This window comes from Corvus moneduloides, chromosome 16 (assembly GCF_009650955.1).
Source record: "Corvus moneduloides isolate bCorMon1 chromosome 16, bCorMon1.pri, whole genome shotgun sequence".
NCBI lineage: Eukaryota > Metazoa > Chordata > Aves > Passeriformes > Corvidae > Corvus > Corvus moneduloides.
In genome coordinates, this window is record NC_045491.1 from 15,716,103 (window position 1) to 15,731,109 (window position 15,007).

The following is a 15,007-nucleotide window of genomic DNA, read 5'->3' on the forward strand; positions in this document are numbered from 1 at the left end:
TGTGAGGGGCGGGGCGAAGGGCAGCCAATGGGGTTGGGGCTAGCGGCGGGCGGTTGTAGCGAGCACCCCGAGGACGCGGCCCCGTAGCGCTGTCCCCGGCCCTGCAGCGCTGTCCCCGGCCCTGCGCTCGTCCCAGTGCCGCCGGTTCGCTGTGCCCGCGTTCCGGTCCGGCGCTGAGCGGGGCGGTGGGCGCCGTGAGTGAGGGGAGGGGAGCGGGGCGGGGCCGGGGGCGCGGGAGCCGCGTTGCCATGGGGACGGTGCGCGTGCGCCGCGCGGCCGCCATTGTGGGGCTGTGAGGGGGGGCCCTCAGCCGAGCCCCGTCCCTGTCCAGTGCTGGGAGCGGGGACTGCGGTGGCTCTGCCCCGAAGCCAAGCTGTGTCTCCCACCATTACCAGTGTCTTCTCCGCTTCTCCTTCCCAGCGAGGGGATGTGACAGCGAACGTCAGTTCTGGTGACACGGAGAAGCTCAGGGTTTCAAGTCTCAATTAGAGTCATTAATGCTGGAAAAGCCCTCCAAGATCATCAAGTCCAACATTCGACCTAACACCTCCATGTCCAAGCTCTCCAGCAAGTGCTTGTTGTGTTACTGCTAACAAGTGTTTGATTTAAACACAGAGCACTGCTTGCTCCCACGGAGGATGTTGTATTTGCTGACTGACGAGTCAGATCCAGTCTCCATCCATAACCTTGGGATATTTATCTCTGAATTTGGCACAGGGAGCCATGCTAGGCAGTTTGTTTTATCCCCATGGGGCTCCTCGGGCTCTTGGCAAGCTCTGCTTGGTGTCAGAGCACAGTGCTCCAGCCATGAAGATTTCCCTCTGCTTTATCTAAATGAAATTCAGGGGTTGTCTCACACCAACCAAACCATCACAGATATGGCCTATGAAGTATTTACAGAGGCAATTTGCAAGTTATGAACTTCCCAGGGAGTAAGTTGAGTTTAACTTCACGTTTTTAGGAGTATTATTGGCCAATGCAAATAACAGTGACAGTGTGATCCCTTGGACAGTTATTTCAGTCCTGAACAACACAGTCACCAACCTCTGATGATCCTTGTGGATCTCTTCCAACTCTGGGTATTCTGTTAAACCTCTGAACCAGAACTCATTCACTCGCATGTTTCACTGCCCAGAAAACCATGTGATTGTAGCAGAAAATGTAAAGGTTTTCTGTAAGGGTGAATTATCCGACCTCTTAGTTTAGCTGCAGTTCCTACTGTGTTGTCTCATCAGGGAACAGGAGGAAAGAATCCACTTTAGAAACACTTTGAGAGGTCAAGATCCACAAATGTGCCTATTCTTAACTACTTTTTTTTGTATAAAAATCCAGCGAAAACAAAAATAAACATTAATGACGTGGAAGGTTCCCTGCCCATGGCAGGTGGGTAGAATGAGATGATTTTTAAGCTCCATTCCAACCCAAACCATTATGAGATTCTATGACTTTGTGATAATTTTATCTATCCTTTGAGTAGTGAGGAGGGGAATGTGAGGGAAACGGGGAAGAGGAGTCAATCCAGCTGAGAGCAGAGGTGCCTTTGCTGTGTTCCTGTCCTGTCCCTGCAGGCAGAACATGGGAACATGCTTGGAGAGAACACAGTTCCAGCAATCTGGCTAAGAATCCCTAAATATGCTCTATAAATGAGGGGCTAAACTGCCCCTGGGGTGTGTGTGGTGAGTAGGGCAGAAAGCTCTCAGCCCTTTCTGAGCTCAGGTGGGGAGGAATAGCTCCAAACCTACAGATTTTAACATTCCCTGCTGGGAGTGCTATGAACTCCACTGCACGCTCTTTCTCCTTGTTTTGGATTGATGTTATCTCATGTTTGGAGAGGTGTCCTTAAGCTCATCTTTCCTTTGCTCCAAGGCAAGCTGTCCCAATGGCCTCAGAAGGGCAAAGTGAGGGTGCAGAACAAGCAGCTGAGCCTCCTGCAGCTCCTGTGCAGAGGGACAGGACATTCCAGTGGGGAGCCATCCTTGCTGCAGTGAAAGACCAGCTCCCATCCCTGGACTCCGACTCCTCCACTGTAAGCACTGCAGATCTGCTTTTCTTCCCTTCTGGATCATGGAAAAAAACTCTCAAAAGCAAGAGCAGGTGACCTTACCGGGCATTTTGGGGCAGCTGGTGTGGTATCCTGGGTGGGCTGCCTGTCCTGACTATGGAACATTGTGTGTTAATCCACAGCCTTCTGGATTATCCTTAATTATCAGAGTGTAATTGCCACCTTCTCTCCCCGTATTCTTTGGATTCTTCCCCTCTGCCCAGCTCAGGTGAGACCCCCACCTGCAGAGCTGCCTCCAGCCCTGGCACCCAGCACAGACGTGGAGCTGCTGGAGAGAGTCCAGAGGAGGCACCAGGATGATCAGAGGGATGGAGCAGCTCTGCTGGGAGCCGGGCTGAGAGAATTGTTCAGCCTGGAAAAAAGAAGCTTCCACAATGGGGCAACCTCATTGTGGCCTTCCAGTGCCTAAAGGGGCTCCAGGAGAGCTGGAGAGGGACTGGGGACAACGGATGGAGGGACAGGACACAGGGAATGGTTCAAACTGATAAAGGGCAGGGTTGGATGGGATATTGGGAAGGAATTGTTCCCTGGGAGGGTGCCCAGAGCAGCTGTGGCTGCCCCTGGATCCCTGGCAGTGTCCAAGGCCAGGTTGGATGGGGCTTCGAGCAGCCTGGGACAGTGGGAGGTGTCCCTGCCCATGGCAGGGGGTGGAACAAGATGGGCTTTAAGGTCCCTTCCCACCCAAACCATTCTGGGATTCTGCAGACAAGAAATGTTTCTAGGGAAGAGGAGGGTAGTTGGCATCTCACAGAATGAGCCCATGTTCCTTCTTAGTTTGCTCAGTCAAAAATACGGTGTGAAAGCAGCATCCTGCTGATCTGAAAAGAAATAAAGAGGTTTTATGCTTGGCAGCATTGTGCTGTTCATTCCAAGCATGTCCTTTCCAGACAGTAGGCCTGGTGGGATGGCTTTCGGTCTGTGAAGATCACAGCAAACTGATATTCCTGAAGACTTGATGGTCCACTGAAAAAAAGCATTTTTGGCAGATATTTCAATCCCAGGTTCTGCTTTTTTTTCCCTGCCTGTAATTCTCCATGAGCCATGTTGCTTTTTCGTGCTTTTTACCTGCCAAAGAAGCATAATTACAGAAGCCTTTTCATATGAAGTGTGAGACTGAGAGGTGGTGTGCAGCATTTTTGACTGGTACAGGTTTTTCACTTGCTGGGCCTGGGCCAGGCTGTTCTTGGCTGCTGAGCATCTCTGCTCACAGGACAGCATTGCTCTGGTGCTCCTCTCTAGTCTAAGGTGCTCTGGCATTGACTTTTCTGAGGGGATAATATCTCTCAAGATTCGATTATTAGTGGCCTTTTGTCCAAATCAGAACATTGAGTTAATTTTCAAACATGTATAAATAGAAAAATGTTTTGAACACACAAAGGATATATTTTATCCTGACTTAGTGTGGCCATTAATGGTACAAGGAGAGTCTCGTGAGATGTGAAAGAGCAAGAAATGCCTCCAGTGGGTATTTATGATTTATTATTAATCAATGATCCAAAGCAGTGTGATCTGGTGGATAAAGTGTTGATGGGGATTCCGTGACTTGGGTTCTGCACCTGGATCTCTCACCATCATGCTGGACAAGCCATATTCCCTCAGTGTTCTCAGTTCCCTCCACCTACACTGTTTTAATTATTTACAACAACCCTTGCCTTTTAACATGTGTCTCTACAGTACAGGTGAAGGCCCAACACCGAAATTATTTGCAGGCTTTCTTGTTGAGTAAATTACAATCAGGCTAAGCCAGAGGAGCAGCTCCATATTTTGGTGCCAAACACCATTGTATAACCCTAAATCATGCTGACCTTTTTTTTTCTTCACTCTTTACAATCTCCAAATTCTCTGTTTCTATCCCACGTGGAAAAGATTTCCTGCAGAAGGAACTGAGGCAATCTGTTTGGCACTTCATTTGCATTCAAAAGATCTGGTTGTGTAATCCCTGTCCTGCTGAAGCTGCAGTTCCAGGGCTGCACCTTTGTCCGAGGAGTTTCCACGTGTGGAAAGATCCATTTGTGCATCCGAGAGCTGTCACCTGAACGTGCTCTGCTGCCACCTCCTAAAGTGGCACTCACAAATGTGTTTTATGCCCTGAAGCCCTTTCATTACCCTGATATGCAATTTATTAAGAGGAAAGATGTTCTGTTGCAGTTGGCTTCGTGTTAAGTTGATGACACCAGAGAGGATTCTCCGCAGCGTGAATTCCCAAAAATGCACACTTGCAGAACAAAGGGACAAGCAGGAAAGCTGTGGCCTGACTGCTGAGGAGGTGCTTAATCTCCCTTTGGTGTCCATGCATAAGGATTCATCTCCAATGCATATCTGATATTTAAAAAAGGGATTTTCAGAGCTATCTAAATGCTGCCCAACCAAACACAGATGCTGTTTGCATTCTGAACAGGAATCAGGGTCCTGAGGGCAGTGAAAAGCCTTCATGGCCCTGCCTGGCCTCACCTGGGGTCCCAGCAGCTCTATTTAAGCTCAGCTCTGGCCCTTCACGCCTTCTCTGAGCCATGCTGGTTTCTAGTTATAGTCCTGCCTGAGCCAGACTTTCACCTGTGAATCGACTTTCAGGCTTGATTTCTGACTTCCCTCATCACTCCAATATTGCCCAAAGATCTGGAGTTTTGACTTGGCCTGGTTGCTCCCCCTGGTCTGTCCTGCTTGTTCCTCTTGGGTGCTGTGGAACTGGGCTTTCCCTGGTGAGGCCTTGCCTTTCCAGTCCCTGAGAATTCCAGAATCCCAGAATGGTTTGTGTTGGAGGGATCTTAAAGCTCATCCATTCCCATCCCCTGCCATGGGCAGGGACACCTTCCACTACCCCAGGTTGATCCAAGCCCTGTCCACCCTGGCCTTGGACACTTCCAGGGATCCAGGGGCAGCCCCAGCTTCTCTGGGCACCCTGTGCCAGGGCCTGCCCACCCTCCCAGGGAAGGATTCCTCCCCAGTGTCCCATCCATCCCTGCCCTCTGGCAGTGGGGAGTCATTCCCTGTGTCCTGGCACTCCAGGCCCTTGTAAATATTGAGCAGCTCTGCTCTTGCCTCTCTGATGGTGAATGAGGTAGTGCAGAGAATCACTTGGGAGTTAGAGAACTTCCCACACTTTCCATGGCTTTTCTCAGCAGGATGTTTGTCATCAGCCTCCCTGGGAATTTGATGCTTTACATGTTTTTTACGTTTGTAGCTTGCTGAAATGTTGGGTTGGTGATTCTCGGGCTACCAGACTGTCCAGTAAAGGTGTGACTGCAAGGAAACTTCTTGTCTCTGCACTTCAAGAGGTGACAACATGAGAGTTGTCACTGCAAACCAGATATTCTAATATCAGTGAGTATTGCAGTCTCCTGTTTGATTTCTCTTTTTTTTTTTCTGTTTGCAGTCTGATTGTGAGAGTGATGAGGAGCTTTTCATCTTCCAGCGGGACCTGCCAAACTTAATTCCGGACCTGTCGGAAGAACTGATGATGTTTTCCCTGGAAGACTCCCAGGAGCAGGTTGGGACTGCTGTGTGTGGGCTGTACTGTCACCCCTCTCTTCTGGCTGTCCCCAGTGTGGGCAGCTGCTGGTGTTGGACCTATTTGTCTGAAGTGCAAAAGTTTAGTCCTCAATATTTTCTCCCACTAGAAAATAGGATTTTTTTCTCTTTTTTGCAGTGGCCCTTTCAAGTTTTGTCTGTTTTTGAGATTTTAGACCTTTTTTGTCCCACCTTCTGGCAGTTTTGATTGTCCCTTTACTGTTTTTCTTTCCTGTGCACTAACTAACACTGTGCAATTGTTTTCTGTGTCTAGAAAATGAATTAGGACAGTGCAGGAAGGAGGAAAAGTATGACATTTACTCTTTGAACAGCTTTTCTGGGATAAAATAATCACATTGTTCCTTCAGTGATGAAGATAAATCCATAGAATCACAGAATGGTTTGGGTTGGAATAATGAGCACGTGTAAGAAAAAGTAATTTAAAGGATGTTTAGCACTTCCTGAAATTAAAGTTTCTGGAAAGTAAAGAGTCTCACTGTTTTCCATGAGGGATATGGTGTGGGTTGTTTCCATATGGTGTCTGAGTTGGAGCTGTTGCCTTCCAATCACTCTGTTTTGGTTTATTATCCACTTCCAAAGCTCAGGGAGATGTGACTTTCTGCATGTTTGTGCTTTCTCTACCTGTAGCAAATCCAGGAGACAGAAAGACTTCCATGGGAGATCTGGAACGGAGACCTGGAAAGTTTTGACTTTCAGGAAAAAACTGATGCTGCCCAAATCACTGCAAAGGAAGATGTACAAATGATTAAAGATGAGGCTCCTGAACTTGCCAGCCAGGCTGAAGAAATGCCAAGCCAAAAGGAAGCTGTTCTTGGAGAGTCTCGTGCAGATTCCACAGATCACCTTGAGGAGAAAGAACTGGGCAGGACACAGGCCAGGGAAAGAGAGATCTCCTGGCTTAACACAGCAGTGCCTGTGGAAGAGCTGTACAGTAAAAAGGAGAGAAAAAAGCTGATAGAGACAAAGATACTCTCCAAAATCATTGTGAAGCCTTCCCCAAAGCAGGATGTTGAGCCTCCCTCCCATGGCATCAACAATGGCCTGGGAAGACATGCAAAGGAAAAAACCTCCTCAGCTGAGCATCTTGGAGAAGTGACCCCTTTGTCATTGCAGGCAAGTGACCCTAAAATAAAGCTTTGGGGGTTGCTGCTTGTGGGGTGGGGGCACAATGCAGTGCCTGCACAACCCTACTGCAGCGAGGAACTGACACACCACGGGGGTGTGTGTTACACAAGTACCTCAAGCTGTCCTAGAGCTGCCAGCACAAGTCCAAGCCAGAGGCAAAAGCCATGGCTCAGCAGCAAGGCCCATGGCACCATAGCATCTGTCCCTGGGAGTGCAGAGTTTTTCAGGTCCCAAGCGGACTTTGCATTAAAACAAGGAGCTTGCTGACCTTCCAGTGTAGTGCTGCAGGTGAGGAGGTGTTTAGGGTTGTTCTGAAGTCCTAAATCTCACCCACCTAAGGCAGGTGGGATGAGCAGCTCGGTGTTAAGTGGGATGTGGCCCAGGGTGGGGAGGTGGTTCTCTTCAGTACTGAGTTACAGATCTGCCTATATTGATTTTTGAGTTCATTAGGACTTAATCAGCACAGAACAGGGCCTGATCTTTCTGTTCAAAGCCTTCCACAGGTCAGAGTACAGATGTTTCCCTTCCCCTTTCATGTATTCACAGAAATGAACTTTTTGAAGTTAGAGCTGGTCCAGTCCAGGCAAATCATGCAGCTGCTGGCCTCTGAGTTAAATTGTGCTGCATCATTGAAGGGCATTTTTCCAAGTGGGTCTGGATTTAATGCCCAGCTCGCCTCATAGAATTCAGTGGCTCTGTTAATTCAGGAGGCACTATTTCCCTTTCAGAACCTGTTTGGTATCAGTGGCTTCAATGAGTCTGGTGCTTTTGAGTGAGTTCTGAGACCAGAACCCTCTTTGGGGGTTCTCACTTTGGGGGCTGTTGCTTCCCAGCTCAGCCAGGCACCTCAGTTTGTGTCAAGTTGCTAAGCCTAATACACAGTTTCTTCTTGGTTCCTACCAGTTCATTTGAAATTTCTTTTTCTTAAGTTCCTTTCTGTATTAGAGATGGAATTATGGAAAACTTCACTTTTTTCTTCTGGACCTTCTGGAACTTAAACCAGTGCCACAGTGTTGGAATAGATCTAATCAAGGTGCAGATATGTGTGAAGATTTATGGCTCAGGAAGGAGGGAGAACCTTCTCTTGAACAAGAGGGACAGATGCTGGAGGTTTTACAAGGTGAAACTGATGGATTTGGAGGCTGCTTCTGCTTTTTTAAAGCCCATGAGTGGTTGTGTGAAGTGCATGTTTGTGGCAGTGGTGTCATTGTCACAACTCACAGCCTCCTTCTGTTCAGTAAAACTTGTAAGCACTTCTAATTTCTGGTGATGATAGTTCCTATGGGCGTGGATACTTTTCATTAAAACTTCAATTTCAAGTAATGTTCAGAGGGGAGAGCAATGAGTGGTTTAAATGCGCGTGGACTTTCATGGCAGGCTCTTGTACCTGAGTTAGGTGAGTGTGCTCTCAGCCAGGGCATGTGGATTCAGAGCAAGGAAATGGATGATCCTCTCTTCAGGATGGGGTGAGCAGCTGTGAGGTATCATCTGATACTGGCTGTACCCACAGGAATGGGAATTTACCCTGCTCAGAAGTTGGAGGGGGAGGAAAAGGCTCATCTCAAAGAACTGAAGAGCCAGAAGTCCTTCTCCTGTGGGTGGCAGTGAGAAGTTCTCACATTATTCAGGATCAGAATGCACATGCTTGGCCTTGTATCAGGCCACTTTAAAATCTGTTCCACTGTCTCCAGTGATTTTTTGTAGACTTATCAAAAGGGTTCATGATTCTCAGAGAAAAAGCCTCAGCAGAAGTAGCTGAAGCAGCTGGAGAGATGCATTGTCTGAAGGGATATAATAAATGCATTCCTTTCCTTACAGCACTTCCTCTGGAATTGCTGAAAGCACGCTGGCACTGAAATTAGGGGTAGTCTTTTGGGAGCAAACTTTCTATCACATTTCTCTTGTTTTCTTTCAGAATACTGAGAAATGGGATCTAGACAAGAATCTTGAGGAGCTGGAGCAGCAGAGAGATAAAACTCGTGCAGAAGTTGCTTTCTTCCCAGCAGATTATGGTAATGTCACTAGCTGAAAGTGCATAAAAATAAATAAAACTCAGGTTCCTGTATTTAAGTCATTCCCTGCAGCATAATTTTGAATGCTTAAATTATAGTGGGGTTTTTAAATGCTTCTAACACATGTTTAATTAACTTCCCTCAAGATTTCATCTTGGTTTCCTAGCCTGAAGCCAGTGCTTTGTGGCCTGCCATGGGCCAGACAAGCCAGATGACAATATTATCTTTATCCTTGCCCTGCTGCCAGGCTGTAGGAAAAGGGACAATGTGAACATGGGGAATATTGGGTGATTCCATGGCAGAAGACCACAACTGATGATTATTTGGTTGCTCTTCCACAGAGACCTTCAGGAGGAAGTCTGAAGATGAGCTTATGGAGAGGCTGGCAGAGCTGTGTGCCAGGCAGTCCAGGACAGGGTCCCCTCTCTGTGAGGGGCCACCAGCCACGCTCTGCTCCTTGCAGGGACAGCAGGACAATGAGTAGGTCCTTTTCTGTCACATATCCCAGCTAATCCTGGCTGCCAGAATGGATACTTGGGAACTCCTGGCTTTCCATAGGAGTTTTCCTCTGTAGCCTTGCAGAAAGCTGCTACTGGAGTTGGAATATTCAGTCATTCAGAAACATTTGATGATAAACACCTTGGCTTCTCCATCAGCCTTACCAGCCACTTGGGATAAATGGGAAAGGCAGGAAAATGAGGCTGAGCCAATTATCCTCTAGGGTATCAATTTCTCTTACTGGTACCTCAATTGAGCAGAAATACACAGGATGATTTTCTGTGCATGTCAGTGGAAATGTCAGTGCTTCTTGGAGGTTTCTGTGGGAAGGAAGAGCATTTTCAGGCTGTTCAGAGGGAACAACATCAATGGTGGCAGCACAGAGGAAATAATGAGGGAAAAAGTGGAAGGGAAAGTAGGAAGTATCCTCATTGCCAGAGCAGGGAGAGCCACTAGGATGATTTGCACGTTGTGTGCCTGGGAGGATAAAATGGAATTGCCAGAAGAGGCAGACAGGAAAGGGGGCCTTGTTCTTACACTGAGATGTTCAAAGTTGTGATCTCTCTTCTGCCATATGTGCCTGCCTTTGTTCTCCAGAACAATTTGGTGGTGCCACATTTTGAGAACTAAATATCCCTCTTCATCCTGCCTGGGATCTGTGTTCCTGGGGGAAGCTGAAGCCTTGGATTTTGATAGTAGGCGGAAGCAGAGTCCGAATCTGTGTGGTAGCCAAGCACAAAGCTCCTTTCTCAGGAGAAATCCACTCCCTGCAGGATTTCTTGTGTGGATAAGGCAGAGGACATGCTGAGGTGGTGTTTTCTATGTGTAGGGATGTTGCCTTGCTGTCATCCCCACCAAGTTCTCTGAGGATGGACAGGATGAGATTCCAGGGCCTGCCAAAACCTGCAACTGTGTACATAGATTTGAGAGATGCTGAGCCACAAAAGGCAGTGACATTCCCTGAAGAGGAACAAAGGTAAATCCTGGCTTTATTGAGGGCGAGAAATAAGTAACAAAAAAGTGAGAAACTTAAACCTTTCTGAATCTCACACTTGTGAAATGTAACTTGAAAAATGTTCTTTCACACCTCTGTCATAAGAAGAAACCTTGTAGTTAATAAACAGCTAATAGATAATAAACAGGTAAACATTTTGGTCTAGTTGCTTGAATACTTTAATTTTCTATTTGCTGGAGTAATAGTGTGAAGAACTCTCCAAAACACCTGGAGATCTTCCCTGGAAGCCTCTCTCCCTTTTTCCTCATTTTCTAAATTTGCATCCTTGAAATGACCAAGAGCCAACACTCAGTTGGAACAGGGTTAATTAATATGGTCTGATTGTTTCACAGTGCAAGTGACAGCTCCTCTTCCTCTGAAGAAGAAGAAGAAGAAGAGAGTGTGACAATTAAAGATGAAGCAGAAAGGAGAAGGTAAGATTCCTCAGCAGGACCCTGGTTCAAGTGATATGATATTCAGGTTTTCTGAAACTAAAATAATTGCCCTAACAATGATCAGAGTGAACTTAAATATCTCCATTCCTGGCCTTCACAGCAAAAAAAAACAAAACCAAAAAACCCAGTAATGAAAGTGCTCCAGAGTGGCCCCAGGAGGTCACTCTTTTCCTGTTGCATGGTAAAGCTACCAAAGCTAGAGAATAGTTGTTTATCCTTGAGGCAATACTTGCACGTGTCCAGCTGCTTGGGACAGCTCAAAACACAACCAGAGGTGCCCTGGGGGGCTGGAAAATGCAACTCTTTCTCCAAACCTGTGTGAGTGACACCAGAACTGTGTTTGACATGACTCAGAACCAAATCTGGAAGTGTTGTAGGGAGTTGACTCAGACCAATCTTTATTTTTAGAAATAATAACATAGGCTAGAAGGGCTAGAGGTTTAAAGAGAATATTGACGACATTGTCTGGGCAGGGACCCTCCCAATTCTCCTTAATTGGAGGGGAAAGGGGAGAGAGTGTGATGGGTGGAATCCTAAAGTGTAAATTCCTCAACAGGCACAGATGGCAGCCTTTTGTTGCTGAATGCATGGATTCATATCCATAGGTTATTAGGCATTTGTTTAATGTGAAGCAGAGGTGTCAAGTTTAACCATCTTCCTGCATTCATGCTCTGGGTTCCATTTGGAGTTCTGCAGCCTGGAAGTCCAAACCACAGCAGTGCAGGGGACAGGCAGAACATGTGTCTTGTTGTACCAGCCAATTGCACTTCTTTTAATGGTTTGGAAGAGGAGATGATTTGACAAGGAACAGAGCCCAAACAGTGTAATTTAGAACATCTAATCCACAACCAGTAAATAGCAGGGACAAGGTGATGCTTGGGGAACTCTCCCTAGCACTGACACAAATTCAGCAGTTCCATCAGGGTAAATCTGCAGTGATGGAGAGCAGAGCTTGGATTTTGATTCCTTAATTTTGATACCTTAATGTTGCTAAAGAACAAGTAATGCCTGGCAAATGATGCTCAGTTCTGGTTGTAAATAAGAAATCCTCTTGGTCTCAGCATGGCAAACTTCTGATCTCATTCCCAGGGGGTCAATCCAGTTTCACTTTTATCTGAAACAAATTATTAAACAGGAATTATTCTTCTGTACATGTAGATTATGTCATGGCAGGACATTCCACTATCATGATAATGTGCTTGCTGACAGTTTAGCAGTCTCATTGAGGAAATTAAGCCAAACACTCAAAAATTCTAACAATTATTAGAAAAACCTTTTCATCTGCATGTATTTGAACTCCACCCCCTGTATCCAAAGGGGACAAAAATCTATAGGCTCTGATTTCCATGCCAACCATACATTTGTTCAGGGCTCTTCTGGTAGGTGTTTGTGTCGTGCCTGGATGCAGAAGTTGCCAGGAAGATGAATTTTGTGTTCTGGCTGTGTAGTGGTTTGTGTCACTGAGTGCTGGTGCTGCTGTTACCCACAGTTACTGCTCCTGTAGATGCCCAGTCCTTGTTTTGAGCTCTCATTCGTAGGAGAAGTTCCTCAGAGAGTGATTTTATTCCTATAGTGCTTTATCTTGATGAAATCAGGTTTTTATTTCCTTTGCAGGAGGAATTGCTCAGGGAAAAGCCTGTTACTGCAACAACTCCGAGCAGCCCGGAAGGAGGCCTTGGAGCTTCTTCATAAAGCGTCTGTTCCAGCTGAGAAACTGCATCCAGAAAGGCTGGAGGACAGAGGTTGCTCTCATATAAGTCAAAAACAATCTCATGAAGTGAGGCAAGAGACAAATGAAGTGGTTCCCAGGAAACTGATAAGATTGGAACCAGGCAAGGAAAGTCCTCCCTTTCCAAGCTGTGGGGACAACAGAGCTGACACAGAGAAAGAGAACAAAATGGAAACTGAGGAGATTCAAAATGCAGGAAATGCTCCAGAATGTCCTCTAATTACAGCACAATTGCCAAGGTATCCCACAAGAAAAGTAATCAGCAGGTTTGGATGTGGCTTCTCTAATTGTCCAGGATTAAAGAACATTGCTTACCTGGGCTGTGACTTGGAGCAAAAGGATGGCTGGTTTTGTTACCTGGAAAGAACAACAGTCCTGGCAGCTACTGCTGGAAGGGTTAGAGGCAGCCTCAGTGCGGCCTGGCGTTAGATGAGCTATGGCACATTGTAAATTGAGCCTTTTTCTTTAGCTTTTCTTCTTTAGAAGAGGAGGATAACACAGTATTGATCTCCTCTAGCAACAACAGCACGGAGATTTCCTAAGCACAGCTTCCTAGAAAATAGGTCTGGAAGGGTCAGTCTCCCCGTGCCCATAAAGAGTGAGGTAAAATCTAATATCTCCTGGCTGATCTTTATAGAACTTGGTCTTGAAATCCTCAATGGTGAGGATTCCTTGACTCCCAGGTAGTACATTTTGCTGTTTAAAATTATCCTTAGAGTTGTAAAGATTTTCATTAAGTCTAATTTAAATGAGCCTCTCTCCAATTTAAGCTTATTTTTGTTGTGTTCCCAGAAGGAATGGATAATGGTTTATTTAGTTTCTCAGTATAAAACACCTTTTACAAACTGGAAGATGTATCAGTCTCCCCTTGTAATTTTTTCTTCCAAACAAAGGAATTCTGACTCTTTGCCACCAAGAAAAGTGCAAGATCTTGAAGTTACAAAGTACACTCGTGAGGAATGCCACAGGAATATCTTGGAAAGCTTTAAAAAATAGAAATAAGAGTAATATCAATTGAGGAAATTGCGGAGTTATTTGGGCCTCTGCCTCCCTGGGTTTAGTTTAATGTAGTGTATTCTGCAGAAGGTCTAATTTCAAAGTGAAATCAGGTGGCTGCTTTGTGCACCTGCCCAACTATTTGGGAGAGCTCCATTATGCTGCCTTTTCAAAGGTTATATCCTGCTATTTTCGGAGTGAAATTTAACATTCTGACTTTGACATATGAGCCCTGGAAAGAATTAGGATCTGCCTGCTCTGGAGACTGTTACTGTGTCAGAGTCAAACACTTGCCTGCCCTGCCACTTAAACACCTCAGCTCCTGTGTACTTGCTTTAAATGGCAGGTGGTTGGTTGCAGGGTTTTTTTCCCTCTGGAATTCCTGACATTAAGCTCATTGCTTCCATCAGGACTACTAAACTCCATTTTAATTACCTGTTAGCCTGAGATGGCAGCCCATGGCCAGGCAACAATGTGGGTTATTTATTGTCTCTGAGTAAGAACTCAGTGGTTTGAAATGTTTTCAGTTTTCTTCTTGCTATTCTAATTATTGCTGGGGCACCTGGGGCTGGAAGAATTCAGAAGAAATTCAACTTTGTGTTTGCTATGGAAATGGCAGATGAAATCTTCCTGCAGGCATCCAAATGTAGAAAGATGGGAGGTCTTGGGGTCAGGGGATGTTTCTATCCTATCCTACAGCAAATAGGAAAGGAAATGGGGTTAGACTGGAAATCTTGGTGTGGGGATGGGGAGTGACACATCACAAACACATCTCTGCTTAAAGGAGTTTTGATCTCCAGATAGATCATCACCACTTATCAGAAGTTTGATCTCTGCTCCTTTTCTTTGAGGTTTTTTTTCTTTTTCTTCTAAGATGATTTCATCCACTGCCAAGTTCTTGTGTCCCCCCACAAGCACCAGAATTGCTTTCTAAATCTATTTTAGCCTTTCATGTCATGATTCCCCCTCAAGTGTGTGGTGTAAATATGAGAAAAAGTGCAACCACATGAACAAGTGGCTTTTTTACCCAAGTGAAAAGCTTAATCTGTGTCTTTTTCAGGAGAGAAGGAAGTGAAAGAGAACTATCCCAAAAGGAAGAGGAGATGAAAGAGAGGCAGAGGAGCTGCAGATTGCAGGAGCAGCTGGAGCAGTGGCAGCCTCAGCGCTCGGTGTGTGGGAAGCAGCCCATGGCAGAGAACACCCCGCTCCTCTTCCACATGGTCAGTGGCTCAGGGTAGGCTGGGCCTGGCAGGGGCTCCCTGCCATGGGCAACTGGGAGCAAAAAGTCTTTTTTATTGCATTATTTCAAATCTGTTTGTCATGGAGCAGCATTACCTGAGGAGAGGAGCAGCCCTACAGCTCTTCTCTCACACTAAGGGAGAAGAATTCCCCACTTTCCTGTGCAGGGAGAGCTCCCCAAACAGCTGCCCTCCAGTTCTGACCTGTCAGGGCTTGCTGGAATCAGTGGCCTCAGTGTTACCTATTTCACAGGAGCCAGAGTCTCCCGCATGATTTTTCATAACTTTTTCTAAAAAAGTGAAATATTTTTACTCTTTCTGCTGAGTCTTGTCTTGCTGTCTGCCCCCAGCAGCTTTATAGTTCACTTTT

General features: G+C 46.2%; 1 protein-coding gene across 1 annotated transcript in view; it reads left to right on the forward strand.

Annotated features, from left to right (window-relative positions):
- Positions 1 to 65: 65 nt before the first annotated feature.
- The window catches only part of C16H16orf71 (chromosome 16 C16orf71 homolog), an 89,108-nt gene continuing 74,166 nt past the window's right edge, over positions 66 to 15,007 (forward strand). The window contains exons 1-10 of the mRNA XM_032126365.1: positions 66 to 194; positions 1,867 to 2,026; positions 5,436 to 5,549; positions 6,218 to 6,703; positions 8,631 to 8,727; positions 9,069 to 9,207; positions 10,055 to 10,201; positions 10,573 to 10,653; positions 12,289 to 12,642; positions 14,460 to 14,619. Of these exons, the coding sequence (XP_031982256.1) occupies positions 1,880 to 2,026; positions 5,436 to 5,549; positions 6,218 to 6,703; positions 8,631 to 8,727; positions 9,069 to 9,207; positions 10,055 to 10,201; positions 10,573 to 10,653; positions 12,289 to 12,642; positions 14,460 to 14,619 (1,725 nt within the window). The 5' untranslated portion in view covers positions 66 to 194; positions 1,867 to 1,879. The remainder of the gene's footprint in view (positions 195 to 1,866; positions 2,027 to 5,435; positions 5,550 to 6,217; positions 6,704 to 8,630; positions 8,728 to 9,068; positions 9,208 to 10,054; positions 10,202 to 10,572; positions 10,654 to 12,288; positions 12,643 to 14,459; positions 14,620 to 15,007) is intronic.